Source organism: Nothobranchius furzeri, chromosome 12 (genome assembly GCF_043380555.1).
Source record: "Nothobranchius furzeri strain GRZ-AD chromosome 12, NfurGRZ-RIMD1, whole genome shotgun sequence".
Lineage (NCBI taxonomy): Eukaryota > Metazoa > Chordata > Actinopteri > Cyprinodontiformes > Nothobranchiidae > Nothobranchius > Nothobranchius furzeri.
This window is the reverse complement of record NC_091752.1, coordinates 66,501,369-66,523,599: the sequence shown is the minus strand read 5'-3', so window position 1 is coordinate 66,523,599 and position 22,231 is coordinate 66,501,369. Positions and strand designations below refer to the sequence as shown.

General features: G+C 44.4%; 1 protein-coding gene across 4 annotated transcripts in view; it reads left to right on the top strand.

Moving 5' to 3' along the window:
• The window catches only part of LOC107376291 (RNA binding protein fox-1 homolog 2), a 77,533-nt gene that overhangs the window by 34,989 nt on the left and 20,313 nt on the right, over positions 1 to 22,231 (top strand). For all 4 annotated transcript variants that reach the window (XR_008565844.2, XM_054750740.2, XM_054750739.2 and 1 more), the window contains exons 3-6: positions 11,924 to 12,118; positions 13,873 to 14,046; positions 14,403 to 14,456; positions 14,552 to 14,644. Coding sequence is in view for 3 of the 4 variants with exons in the window: in XM_054750740.2 (XP_054606715.2) it covers positions 11,924 to 12,118; positions 13,873 to 14,046; positions 14,403 to 14,456; positions 14,552 to 14,644 (516 nt within the window). In the remaining variant the exon portion in view is untranslated. The remainder of the gene's footprint in view (positions 1 to 11,923; positions 12,119 to 13,872; positions 14,047 to 14,402; positions 14,457 to 14,551; positions 14,645 to 22,231) is intronic.

The following is a 22,231-nucleotide window of genomic DNA, read 5'->3' as shown; positions in this document are numbered from 1 at the left end:
GAGTGTGTTGTGGAAAGGACGATCAGTGTGATTATGATAATGATGCCGATGATGACGATAATGAGAACTGTCAAAAACCAACAAGCTGCATGTCACGCATCTCAGCAGGTCTGTAAAAGCTGCTGGCATTGATGGGCAGCGTCGGCTTCTCCTGGAGTTTAACTGGGAGTGTTTTTGTTTTCTAGGTTTTTTTATCGCCCCTTTCCTGCTCATACTCCCGCAGCTTTTATTTTGGAGGTCTAGTTGGAGGGAGTTGCGTTTCCTAAAAGAGCACGCCTAACGAGCTTGTAATGTCACGTAGGAATGTGAGAGTCTCGTGGGGTTTGTAGGATTTAATTGTTGCCATCAGACAGGGTGCCGGGGGCTTACGCTAGGCAGCATAGTCATCAGCTGACTTCATTTTAAATGCAAATGTGTGCAGTGTTGATGTTGTTGGAACACAATCCTCCAGATGAACAGCCTTTTTAGGATTGCTGTTGCCATGCAGAACATTAAGAGAGGTGTTTAACTAACGACACAGACTCAGGGTTGTTGTGTTTTTGATTGGTTCATAGTCAGGGTGAACCTTTTCTCCGTGTAGGGAGGAGGGTTGCGGCCAGTGCTTTGATGGACATCACAGTGCTCGAGCTTTGAGTAACTTGAAGGGTGAGTGCTGGTTTTAAAGAGAAGAAAATCACCCTCTGGCTTTCATCAAGAGTAGCAAGCAAGGAATACGGGGGAAATGGTGGTGGGGGGGTCCACACAAGCACCACTCACTGGGACCACACGAAAAGAAGAAAGGGATAACAGAGGGAGAGGAGTCTAAGCACGGTAGGATGTGACAGCAGTCTTTTCTGCTAGAATAATTGTCATGAATTTGTGTGATTGATGAGTTTTAGCAGCATCTCCATGTGAGATAGGGTTGGTTCTGCGGCTCATGTGTGCTTCTCTCGGTTGATTAGAGACTAAGGTCAGAACTCAGGTTGTCATGTGATGGGCTTGATGTGACCCCCCCCCCCCCCCCCTTATAGAAAACATGGTGTTACAGGTAACTCGGCTGCTGTTGGGCGGAGCGAGCACAAGTTGAGCGCATAAAAGAAAATGTTGCATTTTTATTCTGTCAAAAAGCAGAGTGCCTTTTCTGTTTAAGTCATTCCTCTCAATTAGAACAAATTCCACTGTGGAAAGTTTTAGACCAAATGTTCTCCACAGTGGAGAAGGCCTGACTCATTCCAATGAGCCAGATTTAGTGGAAACTTTTTAAAGCTTCACGTAGCACTTCCTCAGACTGTGAAGGTTGCTTTCCTTTGGACTTAAAGTGACGTGTGTGCATTTTCCCTGGTGATGGGGGCAGTACATGGCTAAATCCATGCAAGCAAGCAGTATTTTTGTGTTTGAGTAAGACCATACCAACAGATGGCCATTAGGGTCAGAAAATCCCTGGGAGCACAAGTTTCAATCAAGTACTTCATCAGATCGTTCAACCTCCAGCAAAAGGACCAGCACACCAGGCTCTCTTTCATCACAGGCAACGAGCAAAGAGGTAAATGTGTAAAACAACAACGTTGTGAGTGGTGAAGGTTTTGTAGCCTCTTGCTGCAAATCGGTAAATGGGTTTTGTCCTCATGGGCTCACGTAGAAGGACACGTCACGTCTAATATGGTGGCGCCCAGAGACTCAGACCCACTCCCATTTTAATGCTAAATGGCCTGTATTTGAGGCTAAGGTCTACGCCAAGGTACTGGAGAGGAGGGTCCGATCGATAGTTGAATCTCAGATAGAGGAGGAGCAATGTGGTTTTCGTCCTGGCCGTGGAACTGTGGACCAGCTCTATACCCTTGCAAGGGTGATGGAGGGGGCATGGGAGTTTGCCCAACCAATCCACATGTGCTTTGTGAATTTGGAGAAGGCTTATGACCGGGTCCCCAGGGGCACCCTGTGGGGGACGCTCCAGGAGTATGGGGTGGGTGGCTTTCTGTTAAGGGCCATTCAGTCCCTTTACCAGAGGAGCGTGAGTTTGGTCCGCATAGCCGGTAGTAAGTCGGACCTGTTCCCAGTGAGGGTTGGACTCCGCCAGGGCTGCCCTTTGTCACCGGTTCTGTTCATCACTTTTATGGACAGAATTTCTAGACGCAGCCGTGGTGTGGAGTGTGTCGAGTTTGGTGGCAGGAGAATCTCGTCTCTGCTTTTTGCGGATGATGTGGTCCTCCTAGCTTCATCCAGCTCTGACCTTCAGCTCTTGCTGGGTAGGTTCGCGGCCGAATGTGAAGCGGCTGGGATGAGGATCAGCACCTCCAAATCTGAGACCATGGTTCTCGACCGGAAAAGGGTGGCTTGCCACCTCCGGGTCGGGGGAGAGGTCCTACCTCAAGTGGAGGAGTTTAAGTATCTCGGGGTCTTGTTCACGAGTGAGGGTAGGAGGGATCGGGAGATCGACAGGCGGATTGGTTCGGCGTCTGCAGTGATGCGAACGCTGAGCCGATCTGTCGTGGGGAAGAGGGAGCTGAGCCAGAAAGCCAGGCTCTCGATTTACCGGTCGATCTACGTCCCAATCCTCACCTATGGTCATGAGCTTTGGGTAATGACCGAAAGAACGAGATCGCGGATACAAGCGGCCGAAATGAGTTTCCTCCGTAGGGTGGCCGGGCTCAGCCTTAGAGATAGGGTGAGGAGCTCGGACATTCGGGAGGGACTCGGAGTAGAACCACTGCTCCTCCGGATCGAAAGGAGCCAGTTGAGGTGGTTTGGGCATCTGGTCAGGATGCCTCCTGGATGCCTCCCCGGGGAGGTGTTTCGGGCATGTCCTGTCGGCAGAAGGCCCCCGGGTCGACCCAGGACACGATGGAGAGGTTACATCTCCAATCTGGTCCGGGAACGCCTTGGGGTCCTGCCGGAGGAGCTGGTGGACAAGGCCGGGGAGAGGACGGCCTGGAGCTCCCTAATTGGGATGCTGCCCCCGCGACCCGGACCCGGATAAGCGGATGAAGACGAAGACGAAGGCCTGTATTTGATATAGCGCCTTCTAGAGTCCTGGATCCCCCCAAGGCGCTTTACAACACCATCAGTCATTCACACATTCACACACTGGTGGGGATGAGCTACGATGTAGCCACAGCTGCCCTGGGGCGCACTGACAGAGGCGAGGCTGCCGAGCACTGGCGCCACCGGTCCCTCCGACCACCACCAGCAGGCAACGTGGGTTAAGTGTCTTGCCCAAGGACACAACGACAGCGACAGACTGAGCGGGGCTCGAACGTGCAACCTTCTGATTACGGGACGAGCACTTAACTCCTGTGCCACCGTCGCATGTTAAGAAGCCACCAATATTTCACAAAAACTGGGAATCATTTAATTAATTTCAACAACATTTCTTTTCTTTTCTTTTTTTTTTTTCCTTTTTTTTCAGTTTGACATTGTACAACATGCTTTAACAACCCTGACATTGAGCAGGACAATCACAGAAACAAAACAAATAAATAAATAAAAACATTCTATAAAGAATACAAGTACAGTCATTTAATTTCATCGCTAATATTATGTATTTTTTCTTTCTTTTTGTCTTCTTCCCATTTCCTTCCCTTCCCTTTCCTTTTCCCTCCCATTCCCATTCTTTCTTCTTTTCCATTCTCTTCCCCTTCTTTTCCTTCCTTTCTATATTCTTTATTTTTCTTTTTTTCCCCTTTTACCCCTTCCCCTCCCTCTCTCTTCTCCTTTCTTCCCTTCGCCTTTACAACCCCCATTTTCATAATAGCAAAAATTCATATTGACATCAGAGTAGACAACAGACAAAACAACAACCTAATACATCACATTACCAAGTATTGCTTGACACACTCCCATCTATCCCGGAACAAATCCACCTTCATTTGCAGTATAAACGTCTTCTGTTCCATGACATATATTTGTTTAATTCTCTCTTTCCGTTCTTTTATAGTTGGGGAGTTCACCTCCTTCCATTTTACTGTTATAATTTTCTTTGCAGCCAATAATAAAATACGGGCAATATATCTTTGGTCTAAGTTTAATATTTCGCTTGACGTAGCCCCCAACAGATAGAACAAAGGGCTTGAAGGTAACTCCTTTCCCAGAATTTTTTCCAACTCTTCCATTATTTCTCTCCAATATTTAAGAATAACTGGGCAATTTCCAGAATGTATGGGAGTGGTTAGGGTTAACAACAACATTTCTATGGATGTTTTCAGATATTAATGGTAAAAACTACACATTGTCTTTTTTTATTTTATTTTTTTTACTACTTTTCAATTTGATGCCATACTATGTTTAGAGGATGTTATACACTTAACCTGGATTTATGAATCCTTCAGACATGAAAAGGACATAAGGACAACCTGGCAATGAACATTGTTTGATTTTGATCGTTAGGCACTTTCTTACCAGCATCCTGACACAATGACAGAATAGTTTCTAATTATTTGTTCAATATCTGTAAAATACCAAAGATGGACACACAAAACCTTTACAAAGTGATTCCTAATGACCTGGTAGTTAAAAACTTCATCCTAACTCTAAAAAGCCAAATAAACAAGGTGAACACTGTATAAATAACCATTTTTAAAATGTCCAATTGTGATCAATTTTATAGCTTTTACATCAATTATTGTGACAGCGGTCTTGTAGGAATGGTTTTTCAGTCTTTATTCTTTCTTTCTTTCTTTCTTTCTTTCTTTCTTTCTTTCTTTCTTTCTTTCTTTCTTTCTTTATTCTTTCTTTCTTTCTTTCTTTCTTCCTTTTCTCTTTCTTTCTTTCTTTCTTCCTTTTCTCTTTCTTTCTTTCTTTTTTCTTTCTTTCTTTTTTCTTTTTCTTCCTTTTTTCTTCTTTCTTTCTTTCTTCTTCTTTTCTTTCTTTCTTTCTTTCTTTTTTCTTTTACTTTCTTTCTTTCTTTCCTTCCTTCCGTCCTTCCTTCCATCCGTCCGTCTGTTCGTTCCTCCCTCCCTCCCGTTGGGCCACATTCAATCTTAACTGAGTGCTGCACAGCATTAGCCTTTCTTTCTTTCTTTCTTTCTTTCTTTTTTCTTTATTTCTTTATTTCTTCCTTTTCTCTTTCTTTCTTTCTTTGTTTTTTATTTCTTTCTTTTTCTTTTTCTTCCTTTTTTCTTTTTTCTTTCTTTCTTTTTCCTTTTTCTTCTTTTTTCTTTCTTTCTTTCTTTCTTTCTTTTTTCTTTCTTTCTTCCTTTTTTCTTTCTTTCCTTCTTTCTTTCTTTCTTTTTTCTTCTTTTTCTTTCTTTTTTCTTTTTCTTTCTTTCTTTCTTTCTTTCTGTCCGTCCGTCCCTCCCTCCCGTTGGGCCACATTCAATCTTAACTGAGTGCTGCACAGCATTAGCCATTCGCATTAAGACTAATTTATACGTCTGCGTCGGTGTGGAGACACACAACGCCATCATGCGTCGGTACAAGAGCTCTGTGACAGACTCTCAGAGGGTGACGGAGACATGCCCAAATTTTTCACTATTCATCAAAGGTAGCTGATACTGCAAGCTTGTGATTGGTCAGGATGCCGTTTCCTGTAAATTTGTCTCCAGCACCGCCATTGCCGCGTCAAAAAGTAAAACATATTTAGGGGCAGACATGAAACCAATTGAAGAATGCGTTCCGAAAAAATTCAGAAAATATAAACATTTAATCACCCTTGACTGAAGGAGTACAAAGATATGCAGCAAGCGTTGTATTCGTGTACGGAAATGATGAGAAACTGCTTTAGAGGTGCCGATTGCATTAAGAGGTGGAGGAGAATGAGGGACAAGTTTATTTGTGTTCAGAAGTCTCTGAAATACATTAAAACATTATAAACACAATAGTTAATACACTATTGTGGACCGGATACGTGACTGTAATGGTGGCAGGATACGAGGGATGTCCCGTTCCAATATCGATATTGGAAGTAATTCAATATCGGCCCAAAAACAGTGTATTGGATTATATCGAATGGCATCAAAAATCTTAGGTATAAGCAGCCCGTTAAGGTTCCCACTTTTGCAACCAATGGTTATGAAAAAATTGTTATGTGTTCATACTTACTGTCATTGGCTCTTGTTCTCCGATTGAGTAATATCACTTGATAAAGCCTTTCATACATTCCACACTATGAAATAGGTAAACGTAAGTGTGATTTGTGCCGATATCATATCAGATTGATATCGGTATCTATCAATACTGAAGGCTGCAATATCGGTATCATATCGGAAGTGAAAAATTTGTATTTGGACTTCCCTACAGGATACCTCAGAAAAGTGCTACACCCGCTCTTGTTCTGCGAAGAATTGTTTTACAACACTTCTCGAAGTCCGAGAGCAAAACGTCTTTGTCAATGCGTGTGCGTCCATCCCTCGCAGAGCCGACGGAGAAATATAAATTAGGCTTTAGACATCTGCTTACGTACAGATGTCAATCAGATGTGTGCACATGTTTGATGACGTACCTAGACAGATACAGCGTTAGTAATCTTTCTCATAAACTAGTTCATCTTTAAAATATGCATAAAGAAATAAAGAGCACAATGCGAGACAACAGGTTTAGCTCTGTTGTCTGGCTAGAGGCGCATGCTCACAAAGAGGAGGCGTGGCTTCTGGTGTAAATATGAAAGTGGGGGAATGACTTAAGGTGCAGGACATTTTCAGACCCTATATCTTCCAGACGAAGAAAAATCTCCAGATTTGTACTTTAAATCTTTGATGGTTTTCATTATTTACAGACACGACTTTGAGACTCGGTTCATCAACCACAGATATTTCTTCTAGGGCCTGCCTGGTTTGCTTTTCCACATGTACATTTCTCTTTTTTAAACGTTTTCTTGGCACCGATTGTACAACATGTGGTTATGATGGTCAGTTCTGAGAACCAGATTGAAAGAAGTAAAAAAGCAGCCACATTCCAAACAAGGGACTAGTTAGCTTGTTGATGTGTCAAGTAGTGAGCATGCAGCAAGCTGTTATTAAAGATGGGTCCTATGTCATGCAAAATCTAATTTTTGGAGCTTTTGACCATGTTCTATTTTTATTTACTCATTAAAAACACAACAAAATGGTTTTTGGCTTCATCAAAATTACAAATAAAATGCCATGTCAATAGTGTCAACAGTAATATTTGATCAAATGTTGTGCCTATATTTGCTTTGGACGGTGTAAAATAACATGGTAGAGGCGCTTTAAAATCTGCGTTACCTTCAAATGAGTGGTTGTGCTTCTGTGGTGGTGGAGCCATGACCGGAAGCATTTTCAGCCGCCTGTACATCTGTGGATGAGCGTAGAAGATCGGCTGAATGACAATTCTCAGTGATGGCCAGAGAAGGGCGAGTGTTACGCACGAGAGAAAACCCCACACGGCTCTGGAATTTTAATACAAGGAATTTAAACCACAGCCAGCAAAACGTAGCGGGTTTAAAATAGACACCAACAACACAGTAACACGTTAAAACCAGAATCCTCATTTCTGAGCTTTGGTATTTTTCTCCTCGACCTTTTGCAGCCTTTGTGTTTGTTGAGATGATTGACTCTCGCTCACTTTTAACCAGTGTGGACTCATCCTGCAGTTCCTTTCATCGCTATCTTTATATTTGATTTGTCTTTTGTTGTTTTTCTGCCCATCGCTTGGAGTGTGTGTGTGTGTGTGCGTGCGTGCGTGTGTGTATATGTGTGTGTGTGTGCACGCGCGCGCATGTGTGTGTATGTGTGTGTATGTGCGCGTGTGTGCACGAGCGTGTGTGTATGTGCGTGTGTGTGCACGAGCGTGTGTGTATGTGTGTGCGTGCGTGCGTGTGTGTGTGTGTGTGCGTGCGTGCGTGTGTGTATATGTGTGTGTGTGTGCGCGCGCGCATGTGTGTGTATGTGTGTGTATGTGCGCGTGTGTGCACGAGCGTGTGTGTATGTGCGTGTGTGTGCACGAGCGTGTGTGTGTGTGTGTGTGCGTGCGTGCGTGTGTGTAGATGTGTGTGTGTGTGCACGCGCGCATGTGTGTGTACGTGTGTGTATGTGCGCGTGTGTGTGTGCATCATTGTTTCCCCTAGGAATTTTTCCAGCTGTGGTGGAGGTGGTGTTGCCGGGGGGGATGACGCGCCTCGCCTTTATGTTAATATTGTTTAATTTGATGCGCTCCACTTTGAACTGCACTAATCCAGCGACTGCTGCATTGTAATAACTAGTATTAAAGGTGAATACACCAATATTTGCACAATAATAATTTCTGTTTTAAACTCTCAGTGACACACTTTGCAGGGTGGATTTGGCATTTAATTTTTCTTGGCGTCTGGAAAAACATCTTTTTCCCCCTTTATTTGACTCTCTGCCCCCTTTATTTTGGTCCAAGATCATTACTGGGCTGGCCCTATTAAACACGTTCTACACCCCTGCTTAGTAGACTTAATGAAGTATTTTTAAGCCAGTATAAAAATGACAGAAACTCAAATTTACATATTTGGCATTATTGACCAATATTTTTTATTTGATTTATTTGTTAAGAACATCAAGATGCATTACAGTGAACATTATAATAAGCTGGGCGGACACTGTGCGACTTTTTCACTCGTAACACAGCTTCAGCTCAAACTGTACGACTTCCTCGCAGGGTAGATCTCACGAGTCTTGCGCTCACTGGACGTCTGGTAGCAACACGTCGGACCTAAAATATGCTAAAAATAGCAGTTTTTACACAACACGTCAGACTTTTTAGTCTTGTCTTGCCTGTTGTCCTTCAGGAGTGCTGCAGGAGGACACAGGGATTTATGGGGGTTGGATGAGGAAAACGAAATAAAGAAAGTGAATCTGTGTTTTGTGATCAGTTTAATTTGACATGAACACGACAAACACGCTTTCTTGACAATCCTTGTGAGTAAAAAAACGTGTAGAAATAAAAACGAACAACGTGTGTTATTAGGGAAATAGCGGGTGAGCGGCGTTGATGCAGGATTGCGAATGCGCCGTGAGCGGTTCTGATACATTTTGGGTCGCAGCTTCAACCCTCATGAGGAACGAGATAAATATCAAACACTCCAGAAGTCCGTGCGAGCTCACGATTGCTGATCGGTAGCTGGTCACGTGGTGTTAATCGCCTCTCGTAACCCCCTGTACACTACACGACGCTCAACGCTAAACTCGCCCCGATCTTATGGATTCTCACACGAGTGGAAAATCGGCTCAAAAAAGTGAAAAAGTCGCACAGTGTACGGCCGGCTTACTGTCTGTCTGTGTGCGTTGATACCTGGGCCGAGCTGACAGAGCTCCCGGCTGCAGTTTTGTGTGTAGGGAGGGGCGGGCGCTCTGACTGGCCAATCACAGAGCGTGAAGACAGTCAGTTACCCAATGAGGATTTCATTCAGCACGATTACAGATATTTGCGAGTTTTACACTCGTTTCTTGCTCGTATTCGTCAAAAATGCTTTATCCGTACGCTCATAGCTGTAACCACCCTGCCCTGCCTCCTCCTCCTTGCTACCTGCCGGCTGTGATCACAAGCAACAACACAGTAGTTCCCGCTGCTTCTTCGGGAAATGGCGCAAAAAAAAAACATCAATAAAACTTGGGATGTTGTAGGCGTGGCGGTGGGATTTCAGCCGTGGCGGGCCGCCACAGCTACTCCTATGTAAGGGAAACCCTGTGCATGCATGTGTGTATATGTGTGTGTGTGTGTGTGTGCATGAGATTCCAGACGAAGCTAGAGAACAGGGATGGGACCCACCTTTTTGTGGCTTATCACAAGCTACCTCACGTTGATTAGCTAACATACCCTAGCATATAGTCAAGCTTAACTAAAGCCCGAATAGTAATTATGATTTGTTTAGTATTTTTTTAATAATCCCTCATCGACCACATGGTGATAAGCCTTCTGTTGATCCTATTTGCTGTTAGCTCTAACACATTGTTTGCTTATGATCATCCCGACTAGCCACAATAAGAAGAGCAGCATTTGGACCGTCCAGACTTTCCTATCTGTCGGACTCAGACCACAGAAGCTATCAGCCTCAGGCTCAGCTGTCTGATTTCAGCGAGGCCCATCTCTACAGAGCAGCAATAAGCTGTCAGGCGGTAGGATTATTGCACGGAAGAGAGCCCATTTGCTTTGCGGCACCTGAGTTACTCCGTCTAATTAAAAAGGCTGACTGGAGACGGTGCGTCTCGGGGCGTCACCCAGTCCAGATTCAACCCACGGTTAACCAGCAGTTAAAGAAGAGACCTTTCTCTGTGTAATTAACCTCAATCATATATATTTTAATTCTCTTGAATCGGTGTTAAAAAAAGAATATATGGTGCGACAACAGCACACAATACAGATGAACATTTTAAAGTCATCATTCAGCCACTGAATTAATCAATATTTATTTACATAGTACAGCCTAATGTGAAGGTTAAGCAGACATTTTTAGTAATGTTTGTTATCCCTATAGGAGCAATTCTGGGTACAGTAGCTATAGCACAGGATAAGGATAAAATACATGAAAAGACTTACAGTAATGACTGTCTGTTTAAAGTGGTGGCGTCCAAGTTTTGTATCCTCCTGTAAGTAATAACTTAGTTTTCCTCGTCATTTTATGGCTCAGAATCAAATAAGTTTAAAGCCACTAGTTTAGAAGACCAACAGCAACAGAGCAGAAGTACCTTTTCTTTCTGTTTGTCCTGCAAACAGATGAGCTGTATCTACAGCCATCTTAGTCTAGATCCAGGAGTGACTGGGACCTGGACCTTACTTTAACCCTTGATTTAAATGGACTTTACGGAGTTTTGAATTTTTATGCTCGCGATTGCCCCCTCAGGCCAAAAGTGTAACGGCAGCTTCAATAGTAGGCTCGTGCACGAGGCGCGCATGCTGTACGCAGGGTTGTCCATCATTTTCTTGATTCTCTGGAGAATCCTTCTTTGCATCATCTCCTCCAGCGGTTCCGAAACTGCCGAAACTCTGGCTGAGTCCTTGAAAGGGCTTGGAGTTCCTCCATCTTGTTGGCCAGTGATCTCACATTGCCCATTATGTCGATGGAAGAGGTGGTTTGAATTTCCTCTTTCTCTGTCTCCGTTTTGCTCCCGCTCTGCACCCACGCTTCTTGTGTTTTAGTTTATTTGGGATTTGTGGCTTCAGTTGAGGTATTATTTCAGCCTTTCCAATGTTAATCAGCTGCTCCTGATTGTAAACAGCTTGTTGCCGTGGTTACGCATCATAACAAATGCTCAAAAAGTGAAAAAAGCTAAAAAATAGTTTACTCCAACATGCAGCCACCCAGAGCAGCGCAGTTCCTTAAAAGCTGTATTCTTCCACCTTTTTACATTCTGGAGATTGTACCCATCTCACACTCTTTCTGCTCATCCGTCATCTGACTTTTCATTTCTTTTCTTCTTCCTTTTTTTCTCTGGAGGAATTTTTAAGAACTTGGTCCAAGATGCCCCTGAGCTTGTAAAAACACTGAGGCAAGCAGTAGTGCCGAGTCATCGTAGACACACAGGAGACGGTGCTTGTGCTGGCACATTAGTTCTGCTATGAGTAATACCTGTATCCAGTCCCGCTGCAGGTACAGATGCTACGCTGCAGACGTAAAGGCCTGGAGGCGGAAGCTAAAGCCCCAGCTTGTAGATTATTCACCACAAATTAACAGTAAATGCAGGAACAGTTATTGGTGGTGTGTTACAATAGTTGTAAACATGTCCCGCTAATGTGTCTCTGTTCAAAAACATCTTTGCATCTCAAACTGTGTATCAAATTTTGTGACTCTTAATAATAGATGTGTTTGTTGTAAATATTTCATGGTCGGCTGACCGAAAACACATGCCTGTCGGAGATATGGAGGTAGAGTGAGAAAGGGGGGAGAAGGAGGGGATTGTACTGAAGGAATGGGAGAGAGTGAAACTTGATATGAAGTGTTTTAACCCCATCCTGCTGCCTCCATTATTGCTGCTGGCTCCCAGAGCCTACACACCAAACTGACTCGTCGTCTCTCCCCACCCCACAGGGCTCTCAGGATTCAGCTGGAGGACAGGAGGGTCTGGTGGCCCCACCCTTCGCAACCTTCCCTCCTCCGCCCCCTCCTCAAAACGGGCTCCCGGGGACAGAGTTTGGCCCGGGGGCTATGTTCGGTGCTGGGGGCCCAGGCGCAGCAGAGGTAGGGGTTGGTGCTAACGGAATCGCCGCCACAAGCAGCAACAATGTAAGTGCTCTGCATTTCTCAAAGTTCATTTTCTTCTGAGTGTTTTACGAACCCTTGGTCGTTCTTTAGTCACCCCCTTCACTTTGCTTTATTGCCGTTTTTAAAACCTTGTGTTGCATCAACAACAGAAATCAGCTGCTAGTGATATTCCATGTCCACTGCGCATCGGTAGTTGGGTAGCCTATACATCCAGACCAAACGTAGCTAAAGAGTTTGCTCTGCAGGTTGGTCTGACCACACAGTTCTGTGTCTGGCCAGTCACAGCTCTCTGGTTTGTTGGGTGGACTTAAAGAGCAAGTCGCCCCCAGGTCAACTTTTTTTTCTGATAAACTACATAAATGCGTGTCTAATCGTGCTGCAGACACGTGTAGTCCATAGTTTTGCACTTTAGTGCATCTCAGTTAAAATTTTAATTTTCTGCCTAAAACTGTCAGTGTTGTGCCGTTGTCAGGTAAACATCGCTATTGGCTAAGAGGTATCCTAGAACGTTAGCTGGTACCATATGATGTCACAATGTCGATGTGAGCCTGTGTGTGTGTGTATTTGTTAGCGGCTCCGCCCTCTCGGCCTGCTAGGCAACAGCATTAGTTGCATTTTTCAAACAGGAAGTGGGAGTGGAGTAAGACTCTGGTAGGGGGTGACTTGCTCTTTAATGCTGCTAAAGTGAAAAACTACAAAGATGGCGATGGCTCCGGAACGGCACTCGTTTGGAAGGGCCTTGGCATCGACTCTGGACGATTTCGATTTGGGTTTTTCTTTGAGACACGAGCAGATAGAGACGCTTAAGTCGTTTAGAAAAAGGACATATTTGCTTCTTCTTCCACGGTGTTTGACAGACTGCCCCAGTGGCTGGTTTCTGTAGCGATGAGTACGTCACACTGTTTGAAGCTCCAACTGTGTGTTGTCTAATTGTGTGCAGAAACGGCCGGAGTTACAGCCCACCAGATATTTTAATCACGCTTTTTTTTCTTTTACTTCTGTGACGGTGATCAGACGTCTTTTAATCCAGAAATCCTTTCTAGCCCTCCTCCGCAGCACCGTGCATTTCCAGCAGTAAACACAAGCTGCACACAGGCTGTTTTTTATCCAGGAGAACAACAAATAGTAGAAGCATATCAGTACATCCACAGTGGTAAGATCTGTAAAGTCATTTACCACAGAGAGTAAAACATGCAGCAGAGAGCGCTAAATGCTACATGCTAACACAAGAGTTGCCCTGCTCAGCTGTCATAATGAGCTGGAGCTCATGTGTGACTGTATTACACGGTTCAAACAAGTGGTGCTTCAATAAGAACAGGATAGAGAACCTTAAAATAAAACAAATACCATCTTTATTAGCTTAACGATGTGTAGCTAATGTTTGAGTGCTAGCAGCTGATGGTGAAGAAAGCTGAAGTTTCAGGTCAGATGAAACTGCTGACGTTAGCGAAAAGTTCAAAGCTCTGCTTCTTGGCCTCACAGAGCTGCTATTACGGCTCCACAGAAACTATTTAAACCTCATCCTCCCGTCAGAAACCAACACGCTGCTATTTTAGTCCGTCACACGCTTCTTCAGCTCACTTTTCGTTTGTTTTTTACGTAAACGTTCGTCTGCTGGAACATTTTATTGGACTTTTAGTGTCGCAAAAACTTGTTTACCTAACTTCCTGTATTTTATTTCTACACATGGTAAACACCAAAGTGTTATTTCCAAGTCCTTAATTCTCTTTCCTTGTCCCCCCCCCCCCCCCCCCCAATCTAACCAAACACCCCAGGTAAAGCTGGACGAGGCCGCTCAGGGTGAGGTGGGAGCTCAGTGTGTTGCAGGAGGAGCAGGAGCTGGAGGCTCTGCAGCAGAGTCCACGGAGGCGAAGGGCACCCCCAAACGCCTCCACGTCTCAAACATCCCCTTCCGCTTTCGGGACCCAGACCTCAGGCAGATGTTTGGGGTAAGAAACTTGGAATGCTGCGGGGCCTCAAACACGATCAATAAATCAGTCTAGACATCCTGGGTGCTCCGCAGAAGGGTTGCCTTTCTGGTGGCTGACAAAAGAGTCCAACCAGCAGAAAGAAAAACACCCTGAGGGGGTGGGGGGTTCTTTTAAGTTGTTATGTATGTCAGTGTGTTAGGGCAAGTGACAAAATGAGAGGAGGAATGGGACAGGGCAGGGTTCAAAAGGAAAACTCTGACGCTGGAGTTGTCTTTGGTGCAACAGTGACCCCTAGTGTTGAGTTGCTGCCTAAACTGTTACTTCCTCTATTATTGGCCTTATTTGTTAATTTGTCTAATCTGATGTTTTTGCAGCAATATGGGAAGATTCTGGATGTTGAGATCATATTCAACGAGAGGGGGTCAAAGGTAGGTGAACGGTAACCAGCTAGGATGTAGAGTCCTCCTTCACGGCGGTTCCCCGAGTCTCCATCTGTCTCTTTAACCTCTGCTGCACACTGCAGGGTTTCGGCTTCGTGACATTTGAAACCAGCGCCGATGCGGAGAAAGCCAGGGAAAAGCTCCACGGCACTCTGGTGGAAGGTCGTAAGATTGAGGTAATTTTCTCTGCCTTCCTTCTCCCATCAGCTCTGCCTGATCACCGACTGCTAGCTAGATCCATCCCATCCTCCCTGATGTGACATGCTCTGATGCAGCCCACTAGTATCCCACTCCCCAGTCCTTTGCAACATGTTTCCTGTTTTGTTTTCTTTTAATCCGAAGAGACTCGTTTCCTATTTATATCCAGTCTATGTGGTGGGAACGATCTGAGGGTGGTGCAAGAATACCAGATGAAAGCATGCTTCTCCTCTGCTGCGTTTTCACACTAACCTTTTAGATTTTACGTTTGTTTTTTTCTAATGATGCACAACATGTTCACACACTGATGCTAGAATGTCTCGTTCGACAGTTGGAATGATGTTTAGCTGGAAGCGGGGGGGGGCATGAGGGGAGCCCAGTGACAGGATGATGCATGGCAGAATGCCGTCTTATCTTCTTCCCTGGCGTGGACGTTTCTTGTGTTCCCCTCTGCTGGTGCTGTGGTTGTGACAGCTGATGGCTCCTGGTGCAGCAGCATGCTGGGACTCACAGCAACACTGACGCATGTTCACTTTATGGAGGGCTGGGTCCTTTCCAGTCAACTCTGTTTGCTTAAATGCATTAATTTTTTTTTAATTCAAATACATGTTGTTTATGTTTTTCTGAAGCATGTGCTGAGTGTTTGAAAGTGGATTTTTCTGTTCTATTTTGGGGTTTAAGTCAGTTGTTTATATGCAATCCCTCGACGGAAGCCAGGATTTGTGCATGGGCTTTCCTTTGGGTGTGTGCGGAGGTGTGTGTGCGTGCGTGTGTGTGTGCGAGTGAGCTCCTGCATGACAAATGAGGCTGGACGCTTCTAGTTCTTTTACTCTCACTTCTGTCGCAGTGTGGTTGAGCGCGAGAGACCGCCACCTGCATACACCGATACGACATGATCCCTCCCACCACCTCCACCTTCAGTCAATCAGCAAGCTGGGTGGATGCTGATGCAGCCGTCCTGCATCCGTCCCACCCGTGTCTGTGTTCTCTGGTTTTGTTTCAACCCAGTTCCTTTTATTTTTTCTCCGCATGATATCAGTCACTTTTCTCTCAAGCGGCGAGGGGTTCAGTCTTTGTTTTGAGTTGTCACATTGCATGCGTTCTGTCGTGCTCCAGTAGTGGTGATGGTCCGTAGTGAGTTGGGCATCAGCAGCATGGTGGACGCTGTGGAGTGTGTCTCTCTTTGTCTGTTTATGGTGCATGAGCCTGAAGAGACAAAAGGTTAGCGTGGGAGGACAAGCGATGGTGTTTATACATTCTTTCAACCCGAGCTGAAGAAGTTGGGCATTGCTATTTGAGGCGATGCTCCCGGGCAGACCCCCACCCCCACTCTTTCAGATGTGGCTTTCATTGGCCGTTTGATTTCTGTGTTTGCTGAAATGTGTTTTCAGAATTGGGAAGGCAAAAACTGATTTCAGTTCAACAGCACTGAAACACAGTCCCACTTGTCTGTGAATATGTTACTTTGCAGTTTATTACTATTCACTGGCATGGATTTAGCTAGCGGAGCCTGGGTGTGCATGGTTCATGTGGGTATTTGCTGCCTAACGGGGGCCGACGTGTGGACGGATCTACATTTGTTAAGCTGCATGTGTTGTATGACTGCTTTGGTGGATTATTTTTGACGATGGGGCACAAAATTAAATTTCCTTGTGTAGTTAGCATGAACTTTTCCTGAGTGTCTTTAAAAGGCCTTCAGAGAGTAAATCTTTATGAAGGTGGTTTTATTCTGCTCGGTGCATGCCAGTGGACGTTGGCTAGTTGCTTTTCTTTTCAATAGATGCCGGTAGTGTGCATGTCTGTAGCCTTGATGAAGAAAACGAGAGAGATTTGCTGTACCTAAAGTCACACTGTACTTTTCTTTGTCTGGGATAAAACTCTGCGCTCTGAAGAATTCAGTTTCCTGTACACTTCCAATGTGTCCATGTAAGTGGCCCAACTACAGTTCACTTTGTCTCCTACCTGCTTCTTTTTCATCCCATCCCACCATTATTCACTCTATATATAGAGTCCACTAGGCCTATATATAAGCGTGGCAGTGTGTGTCAGTATGCACCCACAAACACGCACAGTTCCTGCATCCTCGCGTGTCCGTGGCTGTCTCTGTTACCGTGTGTGTGTGTGTGCCAAAAACCATTCCACACTCATCATAGAGGGCATTTAGCCTATTGACATGATTTTATGGGTGAACGAAGTAAATGTAACGTTTATTATCCACGTCTGTTTTGTTTAGCTCTTAGACGACGTTCATCTGTGTTCTTGTTAGTTTATTTAAGCTGTTTGTCTTCCTGCAGATATTTGGTTTATTTGTATATCAGTAATATACAGTTAAAGTCAGAATTCACATACACTCATCATTAACATGATTGTAGTATTAATTTAGGTTTTAATGATGGATTTTATTTATTTATTTTCTAGGATGAAGCCGTTAGAGTAGGCTCTACATTGTTAATTTATTATAACAAGATTTAGTGGATTTTGTCTGAATGAGTACACACAGGCCCTAATATAAATAAATATTTAAACAAATATTTGTGTCTTTTAAACGAATGCTCAATATGTTTCCTGCTTTTTCCCTTACAAAATCACAACCGTCGTAAACAACCTTGCAACAGCCTGCTGTAGCTAGCGCTGACAACGAGCTAATGCTAACTCAAGCCAACCAATGCTAAATGAGCCATGAAGTAAAAAGATCCACATTGTTGGAAAAGAAATATTAATACTTGCAAGTCCATTAGCAACAAGGCCAGGTAACCATCAGTCCATGATGTTGTAGCCGCCTTCAGCTTCCTCAAACGATTGTAGGCCGCCCCGATGTTCACTCTGGTTTTAGCTCTTTGCTTCACCTCCAAAGACGTTACTCTCTTACTTTCACTTCCAGGCTCCGCCATGATGCCAACAGAACAAGCAAAACTCTTTATCTTCTTCTTGTGCTTTTTCTTGACTGTAGGCGAATTCAAACAGCAACCCGCTAGCCCTTATAGTAGTTATCGGCCGAGTAAACAGCTATAGCAGGTTGAGACCTCTCACTAGTGTTTGTTTCTGGTCAGCAGAGTGCTGACCATCATGAAGTTGCTCAAATTTACGGCTCTAGAACCACTGAAACCAGTTTGAAAGCAATAGCTTCATGTGTTAAAAACTTTTTGCTTTAACTTCACAAGACCAAAGCCTATTAAGTTCTTGTTAGTGGTCATTGTTGCCTTCAGCTCGTACTTTTGCTTTGCATTTAAATAAATAAATGGATTTGTTTGATATCACTTAATGACCGACGCTCAGAACAAAGAGGAAGTCACAGAAACTCTGAAAATCGATGGAAAATTGTAGATTTGCATAAATTTGGAGGAAATAACTTCAAATTCTAATTGAATCAACTCAAACAGCTACCTTAAGTGGTCCAGACTTGTAAACGCTGACAAATTCAGGAAGAAGACCCAAACTGTTGCCCTTGGAGGGCACCAAGGCTCAAGCTTACTGACCTGACACCAGCGTCTCTGTCTGCTGTAACACCGGCTGTGCGTCACCATGGACTGAGAGAAAAAGGCTTCTGCTTCTAAAAGAAGCACCTCAAAGCTCAGCTGAACTTGTAGTTGTCCTCACGGTCAACCCAAATGTCTTCTCGAGACGTTTTTTTTTTGTGGTCAGATTAGACAAAGATTCAGATATCTGGCCACGACGACAAGAATTATGCTTGGAAGAGCCTAGATGAGGCTTTCAGATCCAAGTGTGATGGTGGTGGTGACATCATGCTGTGGTGCTGGTGCACTAGGTGGATAGATAAAAGGAGGACCACCTGTGAAATCTCCAGATTCTCCAGGTTGAAACGTCTGAAACTTTAAACACGCATCATAACTGGTTTCTGATTTGATAAAAGCCATGTATGTTTATATTTAATCCTATATGAACAACTTTAACCCTGTGCGGAAACGAGGAAATCCACTGTAAGTGTGAACTTGTGCATCCACAATCATTGGAGTTATTTGTTGTACAATCATCTCACACCAGGAAGACGACCGGTTCAATTCCATCGATCCAGTAAAACCCACAAAGTGACTTTTATGCACACGATGAGTCAACGTCTGACTGCAACTGTATGACAAGTCGAGCTTTAAAGGACCGTTTCAGGCTCCAGAATCCTCAATTGGCCTGTTCAGGTTGCTCGGTTGGTCTTATTAATAATCTAGAAAGCGAGGAAGGGACGTTTGTCCACCTCCATAGACACAAAGACCCTACAGACTCACCATCTCTTGCTCCAAGACTGTGTGTTTAGGGTGGACCTGTGTGGCTGCAGCATTGTGGGAAACGGTGGCTCCTCCGTGGCGCAGAGTTTTAGTCAGACGTGACCGTACAGCAGCACAGAACGCCTGGAGGGGGCGGGGCTCTGCATGTGAAGTGAAGCGATTGGACGGGTGGGGCGGGGTGACCATCGCTGCATGAATGTATGTGATGAAGCAGATGGGAAGAAGTTGTCTGCATGTTCTGTCCAGTCCAACCCCCCACCCCCCCCCACCCCCGGTGGACTCACAGCTGGCCTTCAGCTCCCTTCCATCTGAGCTTTCATCCATTTATTCCAACGCTTCATTTGAATGATTTGGCTTGAATCGAACCCACGAGTTGCTGAATGGCAATACCTGGCGCTTAAGGCGTACCTGTTGCTTTGGTCCCCCTTTCACAGATCCCCCCCCCCCCCCCCCCACCCCAGATAAGAACTTGTTCAATGCTTCTTTGTTCTAGAAACGGTGTGTGTGTGTGTGTGTGTGTGTGTGTGTGTGTGTGTGTGTGTGTGTGTGTGTGTGTGTGTGTGTGTGTGTGTGTGTGTGTGTGTTAACCTGAAAAGGTGGAAAGAGTACACGCTTTGCCCTTTTTTCAGCCCTCCATCTGTCCTGACTCTGTGTTGACTCATTCTTTCTCTTCCATGAACTCCTCCGTCTCCTTCTGACCAATCAAGCTCGTCTTATTTCTTTTGTGTGACTGAAATAAACTTCTAGCCTTTCTACATTTGTTTTTGACCTTTTTATTTCCTGTCATGGTTCTGTTTGACTCTCCTTGACTTTGTGCCTCTGTGGTGACGCTTTAGTCGCTCTGCCCCGTGCCCAGTGTTTAAACACACGCTCGTCTCTTTGTGGTCTAACTTAACCACACAAGAACTTCCTGCAGCATCTCTGCAGAACACATTTATATTTTTAGACCATTTCAGGTAGCCACTAACTGGGGTCACTTTCCTATGTTTGATAGACTGGTTTGAACTTTGCCTCAGCGATTCTCAGCGTAATTGGCGGGGATAACGTTGTAGCACGCCTTCATTGTGAGCATCGACGGCAAGCATCCCCTCTCCCTTTTCTCTCCTCTTCCTCTCGGTCTGCTCTAAGGTGTAACACTGCTGCTGTCTGGTTTTACTTCACACGGGGGCACGTTTAGGCTTCTTTTGTCACTGGGAATATTTGTTCCTTTATTTATTATATTTTTTCTGTTTCCCTGACGACTTCTGTGTGTTGTTGTCAGTCTCCACGGTAACCACTCGCTGTTTCTACGGCAACGGTAAGTTGTGTACAAACATCTATCACTGAACTGATCCTTTGCCACCCACCCTTGAAAGGGACAGATTTCTCTAGGTCGTAGATCTTTCACATTCAAGAGTCTGACTCCAGCGGGACAGTCCCCTGTAGTTCGATTTCGCCGAACACCACGCAGCTCGACACACGCCACGTCATTAACACTTCACTGGGAATGACTGAATGTAACCACCTCCTTCTACGCAATCGCACATTAATCGTTCATGTGACTCCGTATGTGTTGCACTCATTAGATTAACCCAAACCATCAGAAACGATGCAAAACTTTGCTCCCCGTGGCTGCCAACGGTTTCTGTGAGTGAATGCGAAGCCGCAGAGCTGCTCTTATTCTTTTACTTTCACCGGCCTGCCTGCTTTTGCCATAGATGTTCGGCTGACGGGCGCAACGTGCACTCAAGAAGTCGAAGCACTAGTGATTGAAAAATGGTCTTCAGACTGGATTTCATGCAGGCTTCATATCAAACAATGCATTGCTTGAATGTACTGCTAATGCAAAGTGTACTAATTTCAGTACTAGAAAATAGTTTAGTTTCACCTTTAAAGAACTAATAAAGAAATGATATGGATGTGTTTTATTTTAGGTAAATCAAATGTAGATTCAGGCCCTTTAGAGTTTGGATTGCACCAGTTTTTCATAAAGCTTTTAATCCTGTCTACTATTTTTAGACAGAATTGACTGCGTCGGGTTGCACCGCTAAAACACAAACGAACGTTTGTTTCATGTTGTCCTGTCCAGACTTGATCACTGGGCTGCACTGAGTCTAGGTGAACATTGAGCGCTTTTCTTGGTTCATTTGTCGATGTTCGTCCTTTTAGCCAAAGCTGGGTTGTGGAAGGACACGTTGCAAAGGGAAGCCCAGATATCCCTCAACCCCGCAACCGTGGGGGTACTGAGATGGTCCCAGAACAGTGATGTGTCCTTTGGGTCAAGAAAGTGGGCAGATTTAGATGTTTTTTTAGGTTCGAAACTCTTTGAGAGAACTTTTTGAGGTTCCTGCTGCAGTGCTCAAAACATTTCCTGGAATTTGAAGTTCCTACCTTTACTCCTCCTTGTGTGGGATCAGATTTACAGCAGATTCACTAGCTGATTTAGCTCTTCCCATATTCATGGACTTCTCTCCGATTGTCGCTGTTACAAATGCTTGATGTTCCAGCAAGATGATGCAACATCTAAAACAAACTCCACAACACAAGACTACCACAAGATCTGGACTGCAGTTACATCAGCCGTTGTGTGTGGAAGTGCCCAAGTGAGAACTTCTATGAAGCTTGAACTGAAAAATCTTCAAAAACAAGCTCTACTTCGCACAGACCTACAGTTGATCCTTGTTTTAACAACCAGTTCATGGCTCTTGGTGACCGGAGCTCTAATTGAAGTCTCTATTCGTCATCAGCATTAAAAATCTGCATTTATAGTTTTTCGTTGTAATTTTGTCATGTCAGCAGTCCTAATTGACTTTAGTTTAGATATAAATCGTACAGTTTTGTCTGTTTATAGTCGGTCTCTGACTGGGTTTGTTGTTACTTCTGGAAATAGCAGAGAACAGATTTTGGTAACAGGCCGGGAAGAACAGCTAAAGCCCTTCCTTCCTTGTAAGAGCCGTCTTTAGTTCATGATAACTTTTAAAGGTGTGGTTCACTGAAAACCCGTTTTTTTAATGATAACTTCTGGTGGCTGTGGCGCTGAGCCTGTGTGGCGGTGACACTGGTGTGTGTTCAGTACTTGTGCAAAACCAGCTGTACATTAGTATGTCTTTGTCCCTTGTGCTGTTTGTTAGTTTTTATTTGTTGTTTTTAGTGGTTGATAGTTACAATAATAGCTTACCACCTTCGTGTGTTTACCTGTGATCGTGTTATTATCTGAACAGGGTGAAGGTCTTCTTTGCTGAACACATCTTTATAATCATTATAATTAATCATTATTATTATAATTCCCAAAGCATAATAATCCATTTCATGTAATTAAATATACCTTTATATCTGAACCAAGTGATT